The sequence below is a fragment of the Canis lupus genome, chromosome 6 (genome assembly GCF_011100685.1).
Source record: "Canis lupus familiaris isolate Mischka breed German Shepherd chromosome 6, alternate assembly UU_Cfam_GSD_1.0, whole genome shotgun sequence".
NCBI lineage: Eukaryota > Metazoa > Chordata > Mammalia > Carnivora > Canidae > Canis > Canis lupus.
This window is the reverse complement of record NC_049227.1, coordinates 44,584,229-44,608,423: the sequence shown is the minus strand read 5'-3', so window position 1 is coordinate 44,608,423 and position 24,195 is coordinate 44,584,229. Positions and strand designations below refer to the sequence as shown.

Below are 24,195 nucleotides of genomic sequence, written 5' to 3'. Positions count from 1 at the left end.
ATTAAGCTATATGATGAATCACTGCTGTCCTACAGATATAATTGGAAAAGGGGCTGCATCTTGAATGGGTACTAGGGCATTTTAAACATGTTCCTGCCAAAAGCAGGAAGTGTAGATCTTAATAGTTGCCCCAAATTGATTTCTTTTTTAATACAGGACCCTAAGAAATGGAGATAGAAGTAGAAACATGCAGATTTGAAATTCTTTGGAGAAGGGCATTGAATCTTCTAGATATCGAACACCAGTATGCCCAGTTCATATCAGATGCCTAGCAAATAGTTGTTCAGTGAACTGCTGTTGTTATAGTCTAACAAACTTCATTTGCTACTGTGATCAGATTTACCCTCAGGAAAATGTTTTTCCCGTGTGATTCTTAAGTCATTTGTTATCATTGTGCATATAGATTCCTGTTGACTCACAGTCAAGCCAGGAATGTCAATGACATTGTTTTTTCTTGTAATACAAGCAAGTTTACAATTATAAATTATAAATATATTTTGTTATATATGTATATTCATTAACATATTAATATAAATGTATAAATTATAAAATAATAAACAAAATATATTACCAATATATGAGGCATGTAAATATCCCCTAGTTCGTAGCCTACTAGTATTATTCTATCCTAAGATCTTTAAATGAAAATGGCTGAGACATCCATCCAACACAGAGTAGGAAACCCTTAATTCTATTTGGCTCAAACCCTATTGTTTTCAGGGCTCTTGGAGAATTTTTCTATCTCCTCATTACTCTTTGTTACATTTTCCTACTTCACTGGTCTTCGTGGTGTCTCTCCTCCCTTACCGGGTCACTGTGTCTCTCCTCTGTCTTCCTCTCCCTGCCCTCCCCACCACAGGAACATGGGGTGTGCGATGGGGGTGAATACACATGGGTGAATCTCAGTCCACAATCTCAGGTGTGCAAAATACCACATTTACTTCCTTTACCTAAAGAAAAAAATGGATGACGGAATTCTTTAGTACTTGTTGCTCATTTCAGCTGCGTTCATAACATTCCTGTGTGGCAAGTACCGATGCTACTACCCCCATTGCACACTTAGGGATACTGAGGCTGAGAGAAGGTAACTGACTTTTCTAAAGTTTAACAGCTGGTAAGGAAAAGTGCAGAGTTGTATTTAAAATTCCTATTCCTGGGTGACTCAGTCGGTTAGGCATCTGCCTTTGGCTCATGTCATGATCCCCGGGTCCTGGGATGAAGCCCCACTTCAGGTCCCCCGCTTAGCAGGGAGTCTGCTTCTCCCTCTCCCTCCGCACCCCTCACCCCCACTCATGTTTTCTTTCTCACTCTCTCCCAAATAAATACATAAAATATTTTTTTAAAAAAAGACTCCTGTGTTTGACTTCTCAGTCTGCTCAGATTCGTCGCCTCCTTCATTAGAGCTACTACATAAGTGATATGCTAACAGTGAGCACTCCCTGAGCACTATCTGTTTAACAACATGCTTCTGAGTCCTTCCCATGTATTATTTTGTCTTATATTAACATACCATTTCAGTTTCCTTTTGATTAGTATTAACAGGATATATCTTTTTCTTTCCTTTTGTAGGCAGCATATAGTTGCTCTTGCTTTTTGATCTGTATCTTAATTGGGTGTTTGGATTTAGATTTAATGTGATTATTGATATGGTTAGGTTGAAGTCTAACATCGTGATATTTTCCATTTGTCCATTCATTTTGTTCCCTTTCTTCTTTTTCTGCATTTGTTTGGCCATTAATCAGTGGCTCCTAGTTCATCTCTGCCTAGAAAGTAATAATAGTAACAGCAATGGTGAACATGTGTTAAGTATAACACATGCATAAGCACTTACTCTTATTAACTCATTTAATGATCACAACATCCATATAATATTATTATTATTATATCCATTTTATAAATGGGGAAACTGAGGCAAATTGTCCAAGATCACATCACTAGTTAAAAGGGCAAAGGCCAGCATTCCAACAGGAAACCCCACCCCAGTGCTCACGATCCAACCCACTCTGCTGTGCTACTTTTGTTCTGCACAGACCCTCTGAACTCTGGATGTTACACCTGCCCTGAATTCTGTTTTGTTTTTTTTCCCCTAAGTTTCTGGCATGCTTTGCTCTGAATTTCAGTTTGTATGATGAGGTGATTTCTAACCTGGTTGTTGATAAATTAATTTTATTAAATAATTTCTTGGCTTTCTCGGTCCCAAGCCCCAGTCTTCTCCTGCTGCTCCCCAGCTATCAATCCAGGCACGTGTAAGTGCCCATTCTTCACGTTCTTTCCCTACACTTCATATTCACAGCTCTGTTCACTCAGAGCTATTTGAGTAATACCCCTTCCTCAAATAATACCTCTTCTTTTCTCACTTATTCACTAGTTTCACAGCAGAGCCTCATTTAGAATAACACTGAGGCAGATAGAGCAAGGAGATGCAGCTCTGCCAAGGGAAGATTGAAGTCCCCTGAGCCGATATATGTGGCTCTGGCGTCCCTCCGACCCGTTTCATCTGCTTATAAGGGGCTAGTCGGGTGCTTGCTACCTACCTGTTTTCCCCAGTCGTGGACACCGTCTTCCTTAAAACAAGGTTGCTAAATTTAACAACACTCCATGGAAGGTTTGGGGGACGCTGAAGAATTGCATGGAGAGTGGATGACTAGTTTTAGAGTCTCACATTCAATCTTAAGCAACTCCTAACACTCAAAATGTGTTACTCAACGGGATATTTCTTCAAGTCTAATCCTCCATAACATCATCTTTGTGGCACCAAAATCCAGTCCGTGTTGGGTGTGCTAACCTTTGTCCCATTCCTCTTCATGTCGTTTTCCCCCAATACAGGATAAGAGATCAGACCACCACATTCCTCTTGTGTCATACGCTTCCCTAATTTCCCACGAGCAAATGCTTGGGCAAAAGGATGTGTGCGTCTCCCAGGGGCAAGTGAGTCGTATCAAGGATGGGATAGCATGAGTTATGATTTAGTGAAGAATTTCCTCAGAGGCTTGGGTCTGCAAACAACACACCAAATTTACATCATTAACCAGAAACCTTACCATATCAAGCTGAAGCGTCTGCATTGGAGTTAATTTAACAGGATCAAGGCTTTCCCAAGAACAGTGGGTAGGTACATGCATTACTGTGCATGAATGAAAAGCTCACCCAAGTGTGTTTTCCAGATTTTGCCACATAGATGTTATACTGCAGATGTTTCTAGCAGAGGCCCCAAGCGACAGCTTTGAAGTTTCAATACATATTAAAATACATTTTGTACTAAATATCTTCATTTAATGTAAGTACTTATTTCTTTAAAGATGAAAAATGAGATATCAAATGTTTATAATGTGAAAAACTGAAGCTCAGAGAATTTAAACCTCTTTAAAGCCGCACAACTTCTTAAATGGTTGCCAAAAAACACAATGCTGCCCAAGGTAAAACACAGGTGCTTCCCATGCCAGGTCATGGGGAGCACCTGTGTCAACAACAGAAGCACACCTCCCTCCCATTCTCAGCACACTGCCTGTGACCCTTAAGGATATTTCTGATGAGGTGAAAAACTGAGGGCATAGCTAAGGGGAGAAGCTCAATCCAGAGACATACCCATGTGACTGCTTTAGGAGAAAGAGCACGTCCTAAAGAACAAGGGTGTTGGAAGTGATCAGAATGAAAAAATCAGGGCCAGACACTCCAAATCAAATCATCAACAAATGCAGAAACCAGGATGCATGCATAGTAATCCTGGTTAAATGTGGAGATTAGAATCTCACGTACATAAGGAGGGGAATGGAGTCACAGCCCCAGGAATTGGGAACCAGGCTGTTAACCCGAATGCACCAATGCAGGAATGCAGGGGTGTGTGCACAGCCAACGGCAGAAGCACCAGAGGAATACTGGGAAAGGAGAAAAGCAAAGGTACAGGGTCACAGATCAGGACAGACTAGAGACAGGGAGGCTAGCCTGGCACAGCTGAGTGTCTTGACAGCCTTAAATCCCTAGAGCCATCTCTGAGGCACCTGTTCCTCTTGGCTCTGTCTGGCGGGTTGTGGGGCCAGCCTGCTTGCTTCCCGGCAGGGTCCTGACACCAATCAATGGTGACCGCTCGGTCCCACACAGACACCTTCATCGAACAGAGGGCACTCTGTCGGGCAGATTCACTGTCAGCTCCGTATCTTACTCCCTGTCATAAAGCTTTTGTGTTTACCAGTGCATTAAATATACCCCTGCAATAGAAAACCCTCATTTTCATGCTTGAAATATATTATCTAATGGCATATCTATTTGACTTTTACTACATGCCTTTCATTCCTCTAAGTGAGGTAATTGACCTTTACTTTGCTACCCTGTGGATTAAAAGGCTGCACCACACTCTGCATTTGATATTTTCAGTCCTGCAGGAGAAGCAATTTTGATTTGCTTTTGTTGCAGAGCTGCTCTTTGGGCGGGCCCTCAAATGAAGAGAAACCTCAAGGCCTGAGACTGCATTGTGGCAGTTATTGTCACCATCATGTGGCTTTTATTAGAAAAAGCATAGGTCACTTCATTTCTATGGCCATCTCTACGGAATCGAAGGCCTGTGGGCCTGTAAGACTTCCAGAACCTTCCACCTCAGTTTCAGAGGACATATCGTCACTCCCTGCCTCCAATGATGTTGTTTAGGGATCAACAGCATTCTTCAGATTTGGTGCAAGCACCCGAAAGTTTAAAATCGTGTCCAAACTACACAATTTGTGTGAGAGAAAAGAAACTTCTCGTTAGAGCTTCAGCTCTCTCTCAACCACGTACGCCCAGAAATCTTTTGTGTGATGCTTTAGCATGAGTGTTATATAGACCTCTACATGTCAAGAGTTTGGATGCCTTGGCTTTCTCTGGTGCCCCTTTACCTTCCCTTCCCACAACCCAAATGATGACAAGAATGATGAAGACCATGATGATGATGACAGGGATGGCGGTAATGACAGCCAGCATTTACTATGTGCCAGATACTGTTTTTTAAATGCTTCAAAGATTATAGTTTGTTATTCTTCATAACAACCTTATGAGTCGGGGGCACCTGGTGGCTCAGTGGTTGAGCATCTGCCTTTGGTTCAGGTCGTGATCCCGGGATCCTGAGACCGAGTCCCACATCGGATCCCTGCATGGAGCCTGCTTCTCATTCTGCCTATGTCTCTGCCTCTGTGTGTGTGTGTCTCATGAATAAATAAATAAAAAAAATATTTTTTAAAAATCTTGAGTCAAGTACTATTATCTTCCAGTTTTACAGATGAGGAAACAGAGGCATATATAAGTTTAGTAACCTGCCCAAGGTCACACTACAAGCAAGTAGTAGAGCCAGAATCCAAATTGAGGCATTTTGGACTTGAGAGATAGAAGATCCTACTATAAGTTTGGATCCTAATGCATTTGGACAAGTTGTATACGCAATGAGGGTATTTTTACTCATTAGCATCTTAGTTCTAAAGAGTTCGCAGGCTAAATCAGTTAACCTCTGGAGGTATAGGATTCCTTCCTGGATACTGCAGGAGGGATTCAGAACCCCAGGGAAAGGCAGGCAATCAGTGAAAGCCTATTACATAAGGAACAAAACTCGTTTCCGTGTGCTAACAAAGGATCAATAGACATGGTCAATGTGTACAGGGAGCTTCTTACTTGGAAGGCAGTGAGTGATGGTCGAGGTCTTTGACTTAATGATCTCATAGCGTTCTTTCCTATGGCTCCTCCGGCAGTCTACTAATGCTTCTCTGTCTTCCTAGTTCTGGGTCCCTCAAGACAAAGATCTGGATGCCAATGATATATCTGGGAAATAATTCCAGAAAGCACTGTGAGAGAATGGGAAACAAATGGAGCAGGGAGGAAAAGTCAATCAGGGTGCTGTTCCCAGAACTATCTTCCTAAGAGGCAAGGAAACTGGAGTATTTATCCTCAAACATCCATTTCTTCATTGGTAGGGGGTTGCTCCTGGAAGTTAATTCACCTCTACCTTGTTCAAGCCAAGCACCAAGTATGCCGAGGCAAGAAACCAGGATCACTCCAGGGGCCATGATGCTTCTGTTACGTACGTTTTTATCTTTTCATACACTAAGTCCTATTTCGCTCTCTGTACCTCCTATCAAGTGACTTTGATAACCTGTTAAAACCAGAGCCAAAATCTTTAGCAACAAAAGCAGGTTAGAAAGAACTTTGAAGAAAAAAGTATTGGCTTACTCTGTTTACAGTATCCGTAATGGGACTTAGAAGGGAAGGCAGGGAGGTGTGGGGAAAAAAAACTAAACCAGTATGTCTCCATATTAAAAAAAAGTTTGGGGGGCAGCCTGGGTGGCTCAGCGGTTGAGCAACTGCCTTTGGCCCAGGGCATGATCCTGGAGACCCGGGATAGAGTCTCACGTCTGCCTCTCTCTCTGCCTGTGTCTCTGCCTGTGTCTCTGCCTCTCTCTCTGTGTCTCTCATGAATAAATAATTAAAATCTTAAAAAAAAAAAAAAAAGCAAGTTTGGTTTTCTATCTTACTACATGTAAACCCTCTAGGTTTGAGTTTTATCTTTATAAAATGAAGATAGTGATTACTGCTGACCTCTCTCTCACAAAGTTGCTATATAGATGAAATAACACATTGCTGGAAAATGATATTCTTATGAATGCGCCTTTAAACACAGAACAAGTGGGGTGCGTGGGTGGCTCAGTCCGTTAAGTGATCGACTCTTGATTTTGGCTAAGGTCATGGTGTCAGGGTTGTGGGATCAAGCTCTAGCACAGGCTCCTCACTCAGCGGGTGTCTGCTGGAGGGTTCTCTCTTACCCTATCCCCCCCCCCACTTCTCTCTCTTTCTCTCTTTCTCTCTCTCTCTCTCAAACATGACCACAAAACAAGCTCAAAAAAGGCCAGCTAATTTATTACTTTATTGTTATTATTGCTGTTATTATTTCTCTGAACCTGTGTTTCCCACATTTCCACAGCGAAGACTTCTTTCAGTTAATATTTACAAAGAGCCTATTCTGTACCAAGCACCATGGAAGGTCCTGTTCAGGAACTAGGGGTTCACTCTGCCCACTGCCTGACCTCATGATGTCCACAGTCCTGATCCCATTCCTTCACACTTTGGTGCCTCACACACACTAAAGTTTCTTCTCATTCTTTTGTTAAATTTAAAACAAAAATTAGAAGATTTCATGACCCCAGAGTAGTTAACAGGTGCCTTCCTTCTGTGGATTATCGTTCTGAGATTGTTCAGAAATAGTAAAATCTTAACCACAGGATCTTCTGTATTGTGTTTAACAAATATTTCATAATGATCGATGATGGCAGATCAGGTGGGAACTAAAACTGATCAAGTGGACCTATTTATGAACTGTTCATGGTGGCAGTTGACTGCTAGCTCATTCAAAAGTTAAAATAAAGCCTAATGAAATCATTGACTATCATCTCTATTTTATAGATGAGGAATAAGCCTGAGGTCAAACAAGTTAAAAGTGATCGTAGAGATATTCAAATTTAGGTCTTTTGTAACTCCAGAGTACAGCACTTTTCACCTTAACTTAGAAAGTCAGTTCATTTTACAAAAACAAAAATAAAACCCCAAAAAACTCACCACTTTTTATAAAAATCATGTTAAGGTTAGAACCAGCATACTTTGAAATCATGCAGCATATTCTAATGCCCACCTCCTAATGAAAACATATGTCTATTTCCAAGTCTAAATCCTTGGCAGAAAAATCTGGTTGACCCGATTTTTCGAGCCAGGCCGTACATTTTAGGTTGTTGAACCATTTACGTAATGACTGCTTTTGGGTGGTACATCCAGTCTAGTTCAGCCTGGGAGGTGGTGGAACCATAAAGAAGTAACACGGTGTATTGTTTTAGGTTCTTTTGGTAGCTAGTCACCAAAAAAAAAAAAAAAAAAAAAAAAAAAAAATCACACACACTTCAAACTAGTTGAAACAAAATAGAGACTATTTTGGCTCACATATCTGGGAATCTGGGACGCAGTTAGATTCAGACTAGCTGGCAGCATGGGCTACACAAAGTTGTCAGGATGTTGTCTCTATCTCTTGGCTTTGCTCCCCTCTGACTTGGCTTTATTCTAGGCCGAGATTCTCCATGTTGTGGACAAGATGGCCATGAGCAGTTCCAGGCCACCTGCGACCAGGTTAGCAGTACCATAAGGAATAGGACCTCTCATCCTCACAATCTCAGCAAAGGCCTCAGGGTCGATTTTCATAAGGATTAGGTCCTCTTCTCGTCCTCAAACCAGTCATTGTGTCCAAGAAAACAGAATGGATTGGCAGGCTGAGCAAAGCCTCTCTGCGCATCCTGGACACTGCGGGTTGGAGTCCCCCACCCCAACCTCCCAGCTTGAGGATGGAGAGGGGCGATCCCACGAAGGTTGTTACGGAAGGAAGAAGAAGGAATCGAGGGGGTACTAACACTGCAACATGCACACTGCCAGAAGGTGGGGTCAGTCACCCAGCCAGTGTAGGACATTTTTCAAACACAGACCAAACCCTTTACATGTCAAAGAAATTAGCCTTGAAAGGCGGTGTAATCCCCCCAAAGTGACTGAGCAGGTTAGTCATTAAGCCCAGGTCTCTTGATCATATATCACTTGACTCTAAAATATGACCATGGTCCATATTAAATTATGTGAAATTCCACTTAATGACACTTCACTTCTCACGTATTTGGGGCAACCCCACCTCTAAATCTGTAATCATATAGATGGAGAGACTTTGATGACGACAGTATTGATAAACCTCATAGCTAACTACCATCTAGTTATTTTTTCACTGACCTTATTCTATCTGTTGGATCTTTTAAGAGCTCATTGCCGTTCTTCATTTCTATTCTCAGGGTTCTTTGTTTCTTTGCTTTAGAGTCTTTGTTTCCAATCTTAAGTGACACACAGTTCGGGTCATCGGTCACAGCAAGTAAGATCAGCCTCTTTTAACAGATGGGTCTTTTTCCTTCCCTTCTTTCTCTCTCTCTCTCTTCTTTCTTTTTTACTTCTTTTTTTTTATCTTTACACTTCAACTTTCCAAGGCTTGCTAGCAAAAGTAGGCCACCAAATAAGGGGAAAAAACAAAAGCTTTGCTAGGTGCTGTCTTCTCTATTGGATATTATTTTATTTCTCAGAAAAGGGAGAATTAGAAGAAAGCTATTTCCCCCAATTTTCCATACCACCCATGGGAATCTAATTCAATTTCCTCTCAAATTCTGTAGTGAAAAGTAAAAATATAGAATCCGGTTGCTCTATTGTCTTCTTTTGCACAGGTGTGGCTTTATTTTTTATTCCTAGTCATAAAACTGTTTTTTCAGGCTGAGTCATTTTTAATCAGACTCTAATATAACTATTTGAGGAAATAAGACCTTTTTTGAATGGATAAGATTTACATATTTAAAAGATTCCAAAACATATCTGACAATCTAACCTGATGGAATCCTACAGTGTCAGATGGCTCTCAGCTCTGTAGCCAGAGCCTCACTGAACTCTGTGGCTTTGCAGAGCATGAAAGAACTTTAGGTTTATTCCTGCCCTATTTTTCTTTTGTTCCAGTTTCTCCCAGAAAAAAAAAAAAAAAAAAAGGAGAATTATATTTTTTTATCCCAAGAAATATATCAGAAATTATCATAGTATAGTTCACATCAATTGGAAGTTAAAAAGAAAAGAAAAAGATGAAAAAAGTATTTCACTTATGTGGTTCTATGAGAGAAAAAAAGAAATCTAACTTGGCAGTTGTTTACTGTAAACCACAAAATGGACACGTATGTGTGAAAATGACTTGAATACATCAACAATCTTCATTGTTGCTTCTTATGTCAGGAATATATTCCATTTCTAAAAACAAGAAAGCCTTCTTAAACAGAGTGGAGCTTGTTTACGTCAAGGAAGAGCACACGGGGAGGTCGGCAGGCCCTGGCTTGGTGGGTAAGAACACCACCAGGCCTAGCTTCCTTCTAGCTCCTAGCTTGCCCTACATTAAATGGAGCTTCTATTCTTACAGCTATAAAGCCTGAAGTCCCTCTAGCATTTCTGTCTGGATCCCAGATAAGAAAAAGGAAGAAATGGCAAAATGAGAAAAGTTAAACAAAAGCAGAGGAATGATTCCTTTTAAGCTGCCACTTTTAAAAAACTTTCCAGAACATCCCACCTAGTGACTTCTGGCCATATCTCATTGGCTAGCCTATATGACATGCCAACCTTAGAGGCAGGGAAGCCTAGGAAATGAGTATTTTAGTTTTCCCATGTGTTTTATAGAGACTCAAGTGAGAAAGGGACGGTAAAAGACTTTTAGGTAGCCAAGCCATGGATTTGCCATCTCTCTCCCTAATTATAGCTAACATTTTTTGAGTACTTACTATCTAGCAGAATTTGTGATACATTCTTTACATGGATTATTTTATTTAATCTTCATAGCAAACCTATGTTATTCGTATTAGTAACAGTCCATACTATAGGTAAGGAAACTGAGACTTAAAAGGAGCCACCCACCAGGTTCATGCTAGAGCTAGGACTTGAACTCAGACCCTTTGTCTCCAGGGTCCAAGCTTTTAACATCATGTTGTCCTATCTCTCTTATAGAATCTGTTGCCTTGAACAATGATTATCTCTATTTCTGGGACAGAAGACCCCTCAATTTTACATTTTCTCAAAAAGAATTAAAATGTGAAGGTTCACCATGCATATCTGAAATATCTTGGGTCATCTATTAGTTGCTAATTGGCCTTGGATTAGTTTAGTTTTAATTTAACAACCTCTTTACCTCCCAATCTCCAGATTGATTCCTTGTGCAGAGAACAGTGGCAGTCTCAGTTGCTATAATTATCTTGCTATGTCTTTTATCTTTCAACACCTCTTATCTAACCAGATTCCTCGTGAGTGTAATAAACAGGTCACAGAGCACCATCGTATACCTACTCCAATCTTGGACAATGCATTATCTCAAATTTATAAGCTCCTATTTTTATTTTATTTTACAATCATGGTACTCTAGTCTCCCTGGCAAACTTTAGAAGTAGAAAAGGGCTATTTTCAATATTATCCAAAAGAATCAGTAGTTTCGTAAGTCATGTAATCTGATGCTTCACTATGGGTAAGTTTAGGGTTTTCAATAAGATTTAAGTGGAACTTCTACAAGATTTCTTAAGTACCATAAGGTGTCTAAATCATTCATTGCTTAAGTGTACAAGAAGGACTTCTAGTCCCTGCCCCACCAATTTTTGGAGCAAATAAGTTATATATATTTTAAAAGATGGTAAGATCTCAATGTCTGTGAAGAAGTGCTAAGATCTCAAGCTTTATGTTATACTCCCAGAGGAAACTGTGTAACGATATATTTCTTTGCTCAAAAAAAAAAAACAATCTAGTCCCATCACTTTTCAAAAATAATTTTTCTAAGAAAGAGTTCAGGAGAGGAAAGCCCCCATCAACCAGGGGCCATATTAGGTATTCAGTATATTGTGAAAGAGCACAAAAATTATGTAGAAACCTGCCCTCTGGGTTTGCAAGGCAGATACCTGGAGTCCTAGCACCCCTCTTTCTTGTATGCTTCTGCTATAATACAGGAATGCAAAGACAAATTAAACCTCCAGACTCTTTGTTGGTCTGTTAAGTGTGCGGCTGCTTTCCCAAAATTGTTATAAGTATATATCTATTTCACATTGAACTTTGGCATCACATAGTTTATAAAACTAAATCTTCTGAAAACATCTTTGCTTACCAGTGGTAACTACTGTCAGACTCCAGGTTTTATTAATGAAGGAAGGAGTAGGAGAATGCTGGAAAGATTTGAGCCCTTTGTTCCTCATGGGGTCAGGATTAGACCAGACCCATTTGATAGTTGAAGATCTGGTCTTTTGCTGTGAGACAGAAGTGATAATAGCGATAGCTTATACTAAATTATTAAGTGCTTACTATATACCAGGTGCTGTGTTCAACTGTAAGTTCAGATGTGTAAGAGAGACTCGCATTAACAGTGCCTCAAACAAACTAGAAGTTTACTTCTGTCTCCTTTCTGTTGGGCGGTAGGTGCTCCGCAGCTGGAATAGTGGCTCCATCTGGACCTGCCTTCCCCTGACTGTAGTGAAGGCTGCCCAAGGGCCCGATTCCACTATTTGTGGTTACTGCCGTGGCCCATGTAGTCCAGGGTGGCTTAACACCATGTTCATGTGTTCATGGTCCATGAGTAAATTAAAGACAGAGGACGGAGTTCAGCCTAACAGGAGTGTCACAGACCTCACTCTCACTAAGGTGTCAATGGTGGGACATAGTCACACGGCCACCCCTGGCTCAGGGAGGTGCCGGGAGATGTAGTCGTTACACGTGTAGACTGTGCACCCAGCTAAGACTGTGGTGGTGTGGGAAAAAGAAAAGTTCATGAATCAGCAGTCTCAGCTACCTTGTCCTGTATCATTTAAGGCTCCCCCAAGCCCCTAAGGGTAGATATTTTATTATCCTCATTTTACAGAGGAGTAAACTGAGCTTAAGGAACTTGCCTAACTTCCTGCTAAAGCCAAACTACTTGACCTCAGACCCCAAACTCTTATCCACTGTTTTTCTGCCATCTGTTTTAGATAAATACCATATTTCTTTTAGTTTATTTTTGCATTCATTGAATGTACAATTGAGTGGTTTTTAGTATATTCAAAAAGTGGCGCAGCCCTCACCATTATCAAATTCCTGAACACGTATTATCACTCTAAAAGAAAACCCCATCCTTCAGCAGTCACTCCCTGTTTGCCCCTCTCCCCGGCTCCTGGATATCGTTCATCTACTTTCCATCTGTACAGATTCACCAATTCTGAGTATTTTCTATAAAGGAAAGCATACATTATGTAGCCTTTTGTACCTGGCTTTTTTGATTTAGCCAAATGTCTTCAAGGTTTATCTATACTGTAGCATGTACCGGTACCTCACCACTTTTTCCCCCCAAATAATATTCCATTATATGAGTATACTACTGCCTTCTGTTTATCCATTCATTAGTTGATGGATGTTTGGGTTGTTTCCACTTTTTGACTGTTATGAATAATACCGCTATCAACATTTGTGTGCAGGTTTTTGTGGGGTCATGTTTTTGATTCTCTTGGGTAAAGACCTAGAAATGGAATTGTTGAATCATATGATAACTTTATGCTTACCTTCTTGAAGAACTGCCACATTGTTTTCCAAAGTGGCTGCACAAGTTTACATTCCTACCGACAATATGTGAGAGTTCCAATTTCTCCACATTATTGTCAACATTTCCTATTGTCCTTCTTTTTAAATTATAACCATCCTAGTGGATGTGAAGTAGTATCTCGTTGAGGTTTTAATTTGCACTTCCCTAATGACTCATGATGCTGAGCATCTTTTCATTTGCATATTGGTCATTTGTATATATCTTCTTTGGAGATATATCTTTTAAGATCCTTCACTCATTTTCTAACTGGGTTTTTTTGTTCCACTTATTATTGTAGTTGTAACAGCTCCTTGTATATTTTGGAAATATATACCATTTTTACTAGTAAGTGTAAACAGCTTTTAACATAGTTAAATTATTCAATTAATATATGAAATATGAATCTGCAGATCAGTGGACTTGACATAATTTACAAACAAGATGGTCGATTAGGTTTGAGTGTACAGCTAGCACCTTAGTGATGGTCAGGTTTAGGACAAAGATCGCCAAACAGAATACAGGTGGAAGAGGAGTTTGCATGAGGATCACACACGTGATTTTAGTTTTCCTGTTCGTCAGGATTTTGACACACTGGTGACTCAGCAGTGCTTCTCAACCCTTACTCTGCACATGAATCATCTGGTGATCTGGTTAAAATGCAGATTCTCCTTCAGCAAGTCTGGGGAAAGCCTGAGATTTTTATCAAGGCTTGCGGGGGGTGGGGGGGATCCTGAAACTGCTGGTCCAGGGACCACTATTTAGGTAGCAAGTGTTCGAGTATCAATATCACTGTTTAGAACCACTAGTCTAATTCTCCCGAGAACCAGTTTGCTTTGTTCTGCCTCAACAAGTGTGATGTCCTAGAATGAACCTGGCCTTTGGAATTGACTCTTGATTACCACTCACCAGAAGTGTTTCTTTGAGCAAATCACTTTACTGCTCTTTGCCACACTTTCCACATCTGTAAATTATAGACACTTATACCGCCTGCTCCCAGGGGTAATGAGGATGGGGTGAAGCAGCACACATAAGGCACCCAGCACAGCTCCAGGCATACAGTGGCAGGGTATCAAGCGTTTTCCTCTTACCCCCACCTTCAGAGGTAGGAGCTGTCCCTAGGTCTGTTCAGTGCAAATACAGCATCAGTGGAGAGACAACTCAGTGTTACCACCCTACTTCCCTACATTGTCATAATTAGATAGAATATTGTTCCAGGAGTTGAGATCTTGGGTCCCACAATGGTAGAAACGAGGCCAGACCAAAGGTCAAAGGCACAGGCTTTTTGGGGGCCACAGCTCAAGCTGCACGGAGACACAGCAGCAACACCCAGCACTTGGCCGAGCCTCACCGCACAAACAGGAGGCCCTGCTTGTACAAAGGTCCCCTGGGAAGTTCCTACTCAGGTCCGTTATGCTGAAAAGGGCTAGAAAAGTACCTTGTTCTGATTGGCTGATTTTGGCAGGCAACTCACACAGCTTGTTGGTGCTTTTTGGAGCGGGAGTCTATCAGGTTGGTGGAGCCTGTTTGCTTCTCTTCCTACAGGATGGAGCAGCGGCTGTTGTTTTTGAGTTAGGCTTCTTGGAGATTAGAACTCTATGTCATCTTCTGGTGTTGAATCCCATGGGCCTTCTCACGACACTATCCAGAGAATATGTTATTAATTAAGGCTTACAGAATGAATCAGATAGTCCATTTCAGTCATCTATTATAGAAATAATAATACTTGAAAATAACATTTGTCAAGAACTTTGTGTCAGATGCTATCCTAAGGGCATGCATACATTTTCTATTCAATACCCAAAACCGTTCTTTGAAACCCATCCATTTATTGTCTCTGTTTTACAGACGAGGCAGCTGAGGCCTAGCCATACTTAGAAAGACAGCATTCCACTTTTGGTGGTAAAAGCAGAGCTCTGGAGGCTGGCTGCCCACGGTCTAAATCCCGGTTCCATCTCATCCTAGCTGGGAGAGGTGGGTTCCTTAGCCCGTCAATATGCAAATGCTTCATCTATAATTAGTGCCAATCCCACAGTACTATTGTGAGGTTTGTACGAAATAACGTGTGAAATATGCAAAAGCACTTAGCACAATCTCAGGTACTTGGAAGTATTCAGTCAACATTAGTTCTGTTTGTGTGTTTGTGAAGTCACTTACCCAGTGCCCTCACAAGTAAGTGGTGAAGGTGGGATTTGAACCCGGGCTGTCTGATTTCATAATGAATAGCACATAATTTTTAAATGGTGTTGCCACAGGTCTCCTATTGCAAATAACATGTTGAGGTGGAAACCAGAAATTCATGTGTCGGAGTGAAAAGAGAAAGGTCAAGGGGCTGCGGAGGCAGAAAAAGTATGTGAGAGGCATTTTATAATTTATCACCTTTTGAAAAAGACATCTTTGAGGCTCCAGTGTTTGTGCTAACTCACTTTCTAAAAGCATTTGTGTAGCTGCCAGTCCAAGGCAGGGAGTGCAACCAGAGACTGATCTAGATTTTGTGAGGCCTGAAACTTACCTTCACTAATTTTAAAAAATGCAAAAATATCTTATTTGTGAGAATTATGCAAAAGCACACGACCACATGAACATATTGGTAGGTCTTCCTCGAGGCCCTGAATGGGCCATGATGCTAAACTCCATTCGCTGCGTGGTGAATCCTCCCTTGGCACCAAAGTAGCCAAATCTCCGACCTGCAGGGCAGTGAGCCTGGCTTCCTTTCCTGTTTTGCTTCAGAAAGGGCCAGTTTCAAACTTCTCTGTCTTGGTACCTCTAGTTGAAACACTAGTAATAGATGATATATATAGACCTCTAACTCACAGGAAATTCGGGTGGATAACATGCTTCCCAGAATAAATATATTAAATTATGTTTAAGAAAAAAACAGGCAGACTGTATGGGTTTTTCATACCTACTGGCAGGTGGCACAGATCTAAACGTTGGAGCCTTTTTATAAGCCAGATTAAATTGACTCATGACAGCTGGTCACTAAACTACAGGAAGTGCAGACCCGGTTGAAAGCAAGAAGACGCTGGTTCTCATCATTTGCACCGCAGACTGGAGCTCACTTTTTTTGGAAGTCCATCTTACCAGTGCCGTTATTTGACAACACGTACGGCTTGTCACTTAGACACAAGCAGATCTCCGAAGTACAAGCAAGTCCATTCTGTCTGCAAGTGTCTTGTGTGAGGTGTGTGTGTGTGAACAGGATCGGGGAATAGGCTGAGCTCTCCAGAACATCAGATAGCTCCCTGCTCGCAGAGCCTGGTAGCTCTCGGCTTGGGCAACGTGCTGGTAGACGTCGGAGCCGGATGCCCATGGAAGTGGATAATGAACCTGTCGGAGACAAGGGGACGCCACAGAAATCTGCCCTCCACCCCATCACAAGGCGGGAGGTCATGGCCCTAGGAATTGAGAGCAGTCTCTCACCATTGTGACATCCCTTTCTTTTCTTTTTTCTTTTCTTTTTTCTTTTCTTTTCTTTTCTTTTCTCTTTTTTCTTCTTTTTCTTTTTTCTTTTCTCTTTTCTCTTTTTTCTTTTTCTTTTCTCTTTTCTTTTCTTTTCTTTTTTTTTCTGGAGGAAAAGCCACTCTGGCAGGGCCTCTACATAAAGAATTTCAGCATCTGATTGGAATGGGGTGATGCAAACAGGCTGAGCTGTGGATAATGAAAGGGAATCATTTTCCAAAACCAACCCGTGTTGGGATACCTCAGCATCCACTGTCACGGGCTCAGCCCAGGCACGAGAGTTGTCGGTCGCAAGGGCAGAGAAAAGACAGCCCAGGAGCTGGGCTAGGTCAGCAGATTTACTGCTGGGCAAGTTCTGGTTCCTGCCAGTGCCCAAGCAACATTGCCCAAACACCTGAACCCGGGGGTGGGGGGGGTCATCCCTGCATGAGAAGTGGAAGCCAAAAGATGCATATTCCAGAATAACTATGTTATGCAAATGATTTTTTTTTTTTTCTCCTCTAAACTGTGTTATTTTCCTAAGTCTTTCTGGCATTTTTTTTTTCAGGCATTTTCTTCTTGTGTTAGGTTTTAGGCGTTTGGCAAATTCTCTGGAGTTTAAATTAAATAGTCTTACCAATTTTATAAAGTTCCCTTTGCCCATTATAAAAGCCAATGATAAGGGCATGTGGCAGTTTTCAGCACATGTCATGGAGTGTTCGATTTAATACGATGCCTATTGATTCTCTATTTTCAGTCCATCACCAGGCTAGACATAGTAGGACAGACCCATGCACTTCCTGCGCTCAGAGAGTTTACTTGCTTATTAATCACTTATTTATCTTTCAAATATTTTTTAAGTACTTATTATATGCCAAGCACCTTAACACACACTGGGGATGTTGCAATAAATAAGGCAAGCGTGACTGTTGCCTCCGGGAGTTTGCACTCCAGTAAAGGTGATAGAAGAAGCAATGACAACACAGTCTCTGTCTAAGGCAGAGATAGTGTGGGCTTTATCAAGTGACTGGCCTTGCCAGTGTCACAGGAGCACATAGGAAAGGCATGCTGGTGGGTCAGAGAAGCCCTCAGATAGTTGGCCAGTGGATGTTTTTTGAATGTCATTTAGGAGCCAGGCACGGAAATTTACAAGTTGACACCTGAATGATAAGAATTTGGCAGGTAAATGAGGTAGAGGTAGTTGAGTAGAATGTTCTAGGCAAAATGAACAGTTTATAAGATTACCTAAAGGCAGGGACACCTGGGTGGCTCAGCAGTTGAGCATCTATCTTTGGCTCAGGTCTTGATTCCGGAGTCCCAGGATCAAGTCCCACATAGAGCTCCCTGCAGAGGGAGCCTGCTTCTCCCTCTGCCTATGTCTCTGCCTCTCTCTCTGTCTCTCATGAATAAATACATAAAATCTTTAAAAAAAAAAAAAAAAAAGATTACCTGAAGGCAAAGTTTGAATAACTGAGTAGTATTACCAGTGGTGCAGATGAGACTGGAAAAGGGAAGAGACACAAGCTTTGAAGGGACTTGGAGGCCACGTTACAGAGTGTGAACTCTACTCTGAGAATTGTGACAAGTCTTACAATGGTTCGAAGCCGGGATCCCTGGGTGGCGTAGCGGTTTGACGCCTGCCTTTGGCCCAGGGCGCGATCCTGGAGACCCGGGATCAAATCCCACATCAGGCTCCTGGTGCATGGAGCCTGCTTCTCCCTCTGCCTGTGTCTCTGCCTCTCTCTCTCTCTCTCTCTCTCTGTGACTATCATAAATAAATAAAAAAAAAAAAAAATTTAAAAAAAAAAAAAAAAAAAAAAAAAAACAATGGTTCGAAGCCAAGATGACTCTGATATTTTTGTGTAAAGGATTATGTTGACTGTTGTGTTGAGACTGAGCTGGGAGGACCATGACTGGAGGCAATAAGGTCTGTTCAGAGGCCATTGTAATAAAACAGATCGAAGGTGATGGCGATCTCAACTAGGGCAGTGGCAATGGCTAGAACTGTACTACGTGTTTGAGAGTTGTCAAGGAGAAGGGATCTTACAACTTGGTGAGAGACGGAACAATGACAAGTTAGTTATTATAGGAAAGAAAGAGGGAGGCATTCTCAACTAACTGCTCTTAATAACTAACAATGACAAGTTAGTTATTGTAGGAAAGAAAGAGGGAGGCATTCTCAACTAACTGGTGATGCAATTTACTGACACAGTAACCCCAGAAGGAGGAATGGGTAGGAGAGGGAAACCCCAGAATTCAATATGGGATCTGTTGAGTTTAACATACCCAAGAAAGAGATCCATGAGGGAGATATAGATCCAGGATTTATCAACATGTCGATCAGATAATCCTCACTGGGAATAATGGAAAGAGGGTTCTATGGATCCCTATGGGTAACAGAATCTCTGAATCTCCTAAAATGTTTTCAAATGTTTAAGCTTATTTTGTATATGCTTATTATTTCAGGGTAGAGGAAGATTACGCAAGTTTTCTTTAAAATGCGAGTTTGCTATAACTCAAAGCCATTAAGGACTGCAGAGGAAACTGAAGGGACAATCTGTGTTAAGAGTATCCAAAGAGGGTGTCTGGGCAGCATAGTTGGTTCAGCATCTGCCTTCAGCTCAGGTCATGATCCCAGAGTCCTGGGATCAAGCCACACATCAGGCTCCCTGCTTGGCGGGGAGTCTGCTTCTCAGTTTCCCTCTTCCCTACCCCCCCCCCCCAGCTTGTGTTTTCTCTCTCTCTCTCTCTCTTTCTCTCTCTAATAAATAAATAAAATCTGAAAAAAAAAAGAGTGTCCAAAGAGAGTCACTTAGGCTGACAGTGCTCACAGGCCAGAACCCCAAGAACAGCACATAAAGAGAACACAAATAAGAAGAGGATTCTGAATATGAGCTTGAGAATCCAACAAGGACAAAGCATCAGAAGAAAGGGAGTAGCCCACAGATTCAAATACTACTGGGAGGTCAAATAAGGCAAAGAAAATTATCCATTGGATTTTCAACAAAGAGGTCATGGATGACATTGGCAAGAGAGGCTGCGTTTGGTGAGAAAGAGAAAGTGAGTGGGGGATGAGAGAATGGAAAATGTAGATATAGGAAACTCAAGAAGAGAGGAGAGTGTTAAAGAGGTAACTGGAAAAGAAGACCAGGGGTACAAGGTGAGTATTTCTCCCCTTAAGATGGGAGAGATTTATGCAATGAGTCAACGTGTTCTAAAAGCTCAAAGAGCCTTAAGTAACAACCAACCCAACCAAATACACAGAAGCATTTAACGAAATCAGAAGATAGAGCTCAGGGTGTCTGCAGTGAGCAGGATAGATAACTGGGAAGAGTTTGAATTGAATTGAGCCTTGAATGATTGGGTTTTGAACAGGGGAGGATGCACCATGAATTGGAAGAAATCTGAGGGAAATGAGACTAAATAGTCATTTATTTTTCTTTCACCTTCTTTTGTTATTTAAAGAATATTTTCTCAGCAAATATAAAGTCTTGAGAATGGAAATTGTCTGTAACTCAGAAAGGGACTACAAGTATGAAAGTATTAGCAGCTAAAAGATATTTAATCCAGTTTACAGTTACTACTTGTGTTCTTGATCTTCCTGTATGAAACACGCATATTCTTTGGGGTCATATTGTTCATTTCCTCCATTGGATTTTTTAACACCAGATAGGGTGCTAAATCGGTATAAGTTTGTGCTTCTATCACTTAGGTTTCTAACATCTTCCATATTTAAAAAAAAACACACCCATAAATAAAGGTGCTAATGTTGGAAGGAGAAAGATCCTTTTATAAGCAACCTAACACAAGTGACTCCCTGCATAGAGGAGACTGTTACGAGACCTAACTCATGATTAAACACTGTCTATTTCACTTAACTGAATCATGTTTTTCTCATCTTTTTAGAACACTGTACATCTGTTAATTTTAAAGGTTCTTTTTATGTATCTAAGTTGAATAGGTATTAAGTAGTAGACTTCCAGCTTTTTACCATATATAACTATACAGAGGGCAGAGTATAGCTGTAAGTATTGCAAATTATAGTAGACCCTTGATAAAGCGGACGTGTGGTCTTATCCAGGGAGGTTTGGGTGGCGAGGAGTGGGTATTATTTCAGGGGCTACACCTTTGAGTTAGAAGAGAGCCCAACAGTTCTCAGTAACAATCTTAGCCACTCCTTCACTTTCTTGCCATGAGGATGGGTCGGTGTTCCAAACATCATCTGCACACAAGAAACTTGGATGTTGCTTACAGATGTCAGAGAAACCAACATCAGTTCTTTTTTTTCTTTAAAGATTTTTATTTATTTATTCATGAGAGACACAGAGGGAGAGGCAGAGATATAGGCAGATGCAGACTCTCTGCAGGAAGTCCGATGTGGGATCCCAGGACTCTGGGATCACGACCTGAGCTGAAAGCAAGCACTCAACCACTGAGCCACCCAGGCATCCCAACATCAGTTCTGAAAGAATCTTCTTTTCCTACTAAGAAAGACTACTGTTAACTTTTTCCAATTCGCAACATACCCCGCAAAGGAAAGCAAATGTAAAACATTATAATCTTTCTTTGTCTTCATGAAGTTTGGCTTTCTATATTTTTGTCCTACTTCCTAGAAGAGGCCAGTCTAGTTTAAAAACACACACACATCTACACACAAACACACATACATAACATTTTCAGATGCTGGCCGTAACAGATCTTGATCCTTTATGCCCCATCACAGATGTCCTAGTTCTCCCCTCTATGTGGACACATTGCTTCCTGCCTACTCTGTCCTGGCCCCTGTGTCATGGTCATCCTTGGTTTTACTTTTCCAGAGGATGCAGAATGCTTGGGATGTTACAATTTATAACCTGCTACATCAACAAATATCCAGTTGGCCTTTGAGATTTTATAGTGCAAGACTTTGGATAGGGGAAAGTGTTTTTGTGGAACCTGCATATTCCACTGTTGCCTCTCATATATCACAGCTCTCTTCACAGGCACCAAAAGCAAGGCATTTGCAAATGACCTCAGACCCCTGCCACATAGTTTTATTTTATTTTATTTTATTTTATTTTATTTTATTTTATTTTATTTTATTTTATTTTATTTTATTGGCTTCTAAGCATCTTTTATCTGAGTCATTTGACCCATTTCTGAGAGACCTTTGTAATTACCTTATTTGCTGTGAGTGGGAAATCTAAGGACCACTCGGATTGATTAGAGGCCTTGGTGGGAAAAATTTCTGATCTGGGATAATGTCATTTTAGACAATCAGGAATACCTGATTTTGATCTCCATAGGTCTATAAAATAAGTCTGAATAGCAAATTGTCTTAATGGTCATCGTTTCTTTTAAACAAGTAAGAATTGTCGTTCTGGTTTAAGGAAAAAACAGAAGATAACATTTCTTTTCAAACCCAGATGAAATTGTCATAGATTTGATAATATAATAAGATCACTGCTCATTGGTGGCAATATTTTGAATACCTGTTGAGAAACCCTTGATTTTGTAGCACAGTTGTCTTACGGGACCTTCAGGCCCCCACTGAACAGACCGACTAGTATTAGGATTCCTCAAAGTGTGGTATGAGATAGACTGTATCCTAATCCTACCCTTTGTCCCTTGTTGAGAAGATTCTGAAGGTGGGGACTGCAGATCTACATTTTGCCCAGAGCCTCTATGTAGCGCAAGCACTGCAGGGTGTCAGAGCCGCCACCCCCCAGGAGATAGATGGGTAAGCCTCCATGATCACCTGATTTACAATGAACTCTTGTCTCTCTTCTGTTTAGGTGCAAATGTAATCTCCACGCCACCGTGTGTGTGTATGACAACAGCAAACTGACCTGTGAATGTGAGCACAACACTACAGGTCCAGACTGTGGGAAATGCAAGAAGAATTATCAGGGCCGACCTTGGAGTCCAGGCTCATATCTCCCCATCCCCAAAGGCACTGCAAATACCTGTGAGTAACTTTGCTCTGTAACACTGGATTTTGTGCACGATGAGCTGATAGTTCCCTCAGTTTCACTTGCAATTGTGCTTTTACTCTCACGGTTATCTTGTTCCTCTTCGAAATGTGGCTAAAGCTTTAGTCTCTATTTTACGACTTGTAAGCACATTTTCACACTCGGATCATCTGTTAAATTCAGTCTTCCAACATTCACATCAAATGTGTTGGGAGATGATGGAAATCAGGAGACATTTTTTCTAAGTGGATGAAACAGGAGATGTTTGTTTTCTTGCCCCAGATTACTTTCCTATTAAAATGACAACAGCCTATTGTGTTGTTTAATAGGTTGCTTAACCTATTAAAACCCCCAACTATAACTTAATTTTAACCATAAACAACTCCAGAAATTCTCTACATGGTTATAATCCCATTTCCATTACTGGGTGACTTGAGTGATGCTTTTTCTGGAAGATGCTTCCCTGTCCTATTTTAGCTACAGCCTAATTTTGCCTAGTGAAATAATTGGCTTTTTCCAAATTCCAGCACTTGAGGTCATGCCTGGCATGGATCCTACAAGGAGAAGCCACCTTTTGCTACAGAGCGTGACTATAGGTACTGCATTAAGAAAAGGAATGTCTGAGCGCGGGTATTTACAGGAACCATGAGAGATGCCTCATTACCACTCATGCGTATACCCCACTAAAATCCCTGAACATCTACAGGAAGACATGCCCTGACACGCTCAGGGAGAGAAATGATTACTTCCAGAATAAACTGCCCAATTCCATGGATGGACTGAATTAGCCACTTGCAAAAGCCCCAGGTTCGCCCTCTTTCAAAAATAGAGGAGGGGTGAGGTTGGGAAGACACCCACGAAGTGAGAAGTAACAGAAATAGCAGGACAGTGAGCAGTGGGGGAATGAGGGCTTGAAAAGCCACTGGCTCTCTGTGAGGCTAAGAATGTTATCAGGTACTTCAAAGCAGCAGCTGTGAGAAACCAAAACCTAAAAACTAATATCACAGGAACCAGGACCTTATCAAGTTAAATGTAAGACTAATGGAGCGAGTAACAAGCCATGAAGTATGGGGGCATGAAATTATGATAAAATTTCTATGAAGCAGAAAAAAATATTCTTCAAAAGATTTAAAAAAGCATCCCTATTTGTAAGAGTGTTCGGTTTCTTTCTGTGTTAAAGAAAAAAATGGACAGTCTAGCTCCTAAAATTAATACATAAAGCTCTGTTAAGCAGAAATGTTGGCTTTTCAAGGCAATTTTATTAGCAGAGACTCTGTTGGCTGTCCTCAATTGTTCAGGGCCATAGACTCACGAATTTGGAAGGCATCATGAGGTTATTTGTTTATGAGACCCTGTGGCTGGCTACCAAGAATCCCTATCACCACACTTGTCATATTTACTTTAAAGGTCTCCCAAAATGAAAGTGGCTCAGATTCCATTTTCAGTGTCTGCTGCTGCTTTAGCGTGACAGGATGGAGCAGAGGAAGGCTCACCAACACTTGCTAGCATTCTGGCTCAACCTCAGGGCCGGCCAACTTGTCAGAACTATCCCAGAAAGGCAGGTGGCCTGAGCTGCTGTGTTGGCTTCTATGATGTGAAAGTAGTAACAGTTCTTACCTCATAGGAATTTTGAGAGACTTGAAAAGCTACTGCATGTAATGTGTTCAGCATAAC

The 24,195-nt window shown here is 41.2% G+C and overlaps 1 protein-coding gene across 1 annotated transcript in view; it reads left to right on the top strand.

The window, feature by feature from the left end:
* Nucleotides 1–24,195, top strand: part of NTNG1 (netrin G1) — a 317,109-nt gene that overhangs the window by 213,368 nt on the left and 79,546 nt on the right. Inside the window, exon 4 of the mRNA XM_038538947.1 lies at nucleotides 22,345–22,517. Within this exon, the coding sequence (XP_038394875.1) occupies nucleotides 22,345–22,517 (173 nt within the window). The remainder of the gene's footprint in view (nucleotides 1–22,344; nucleotides 22,518–24,195) is intronic.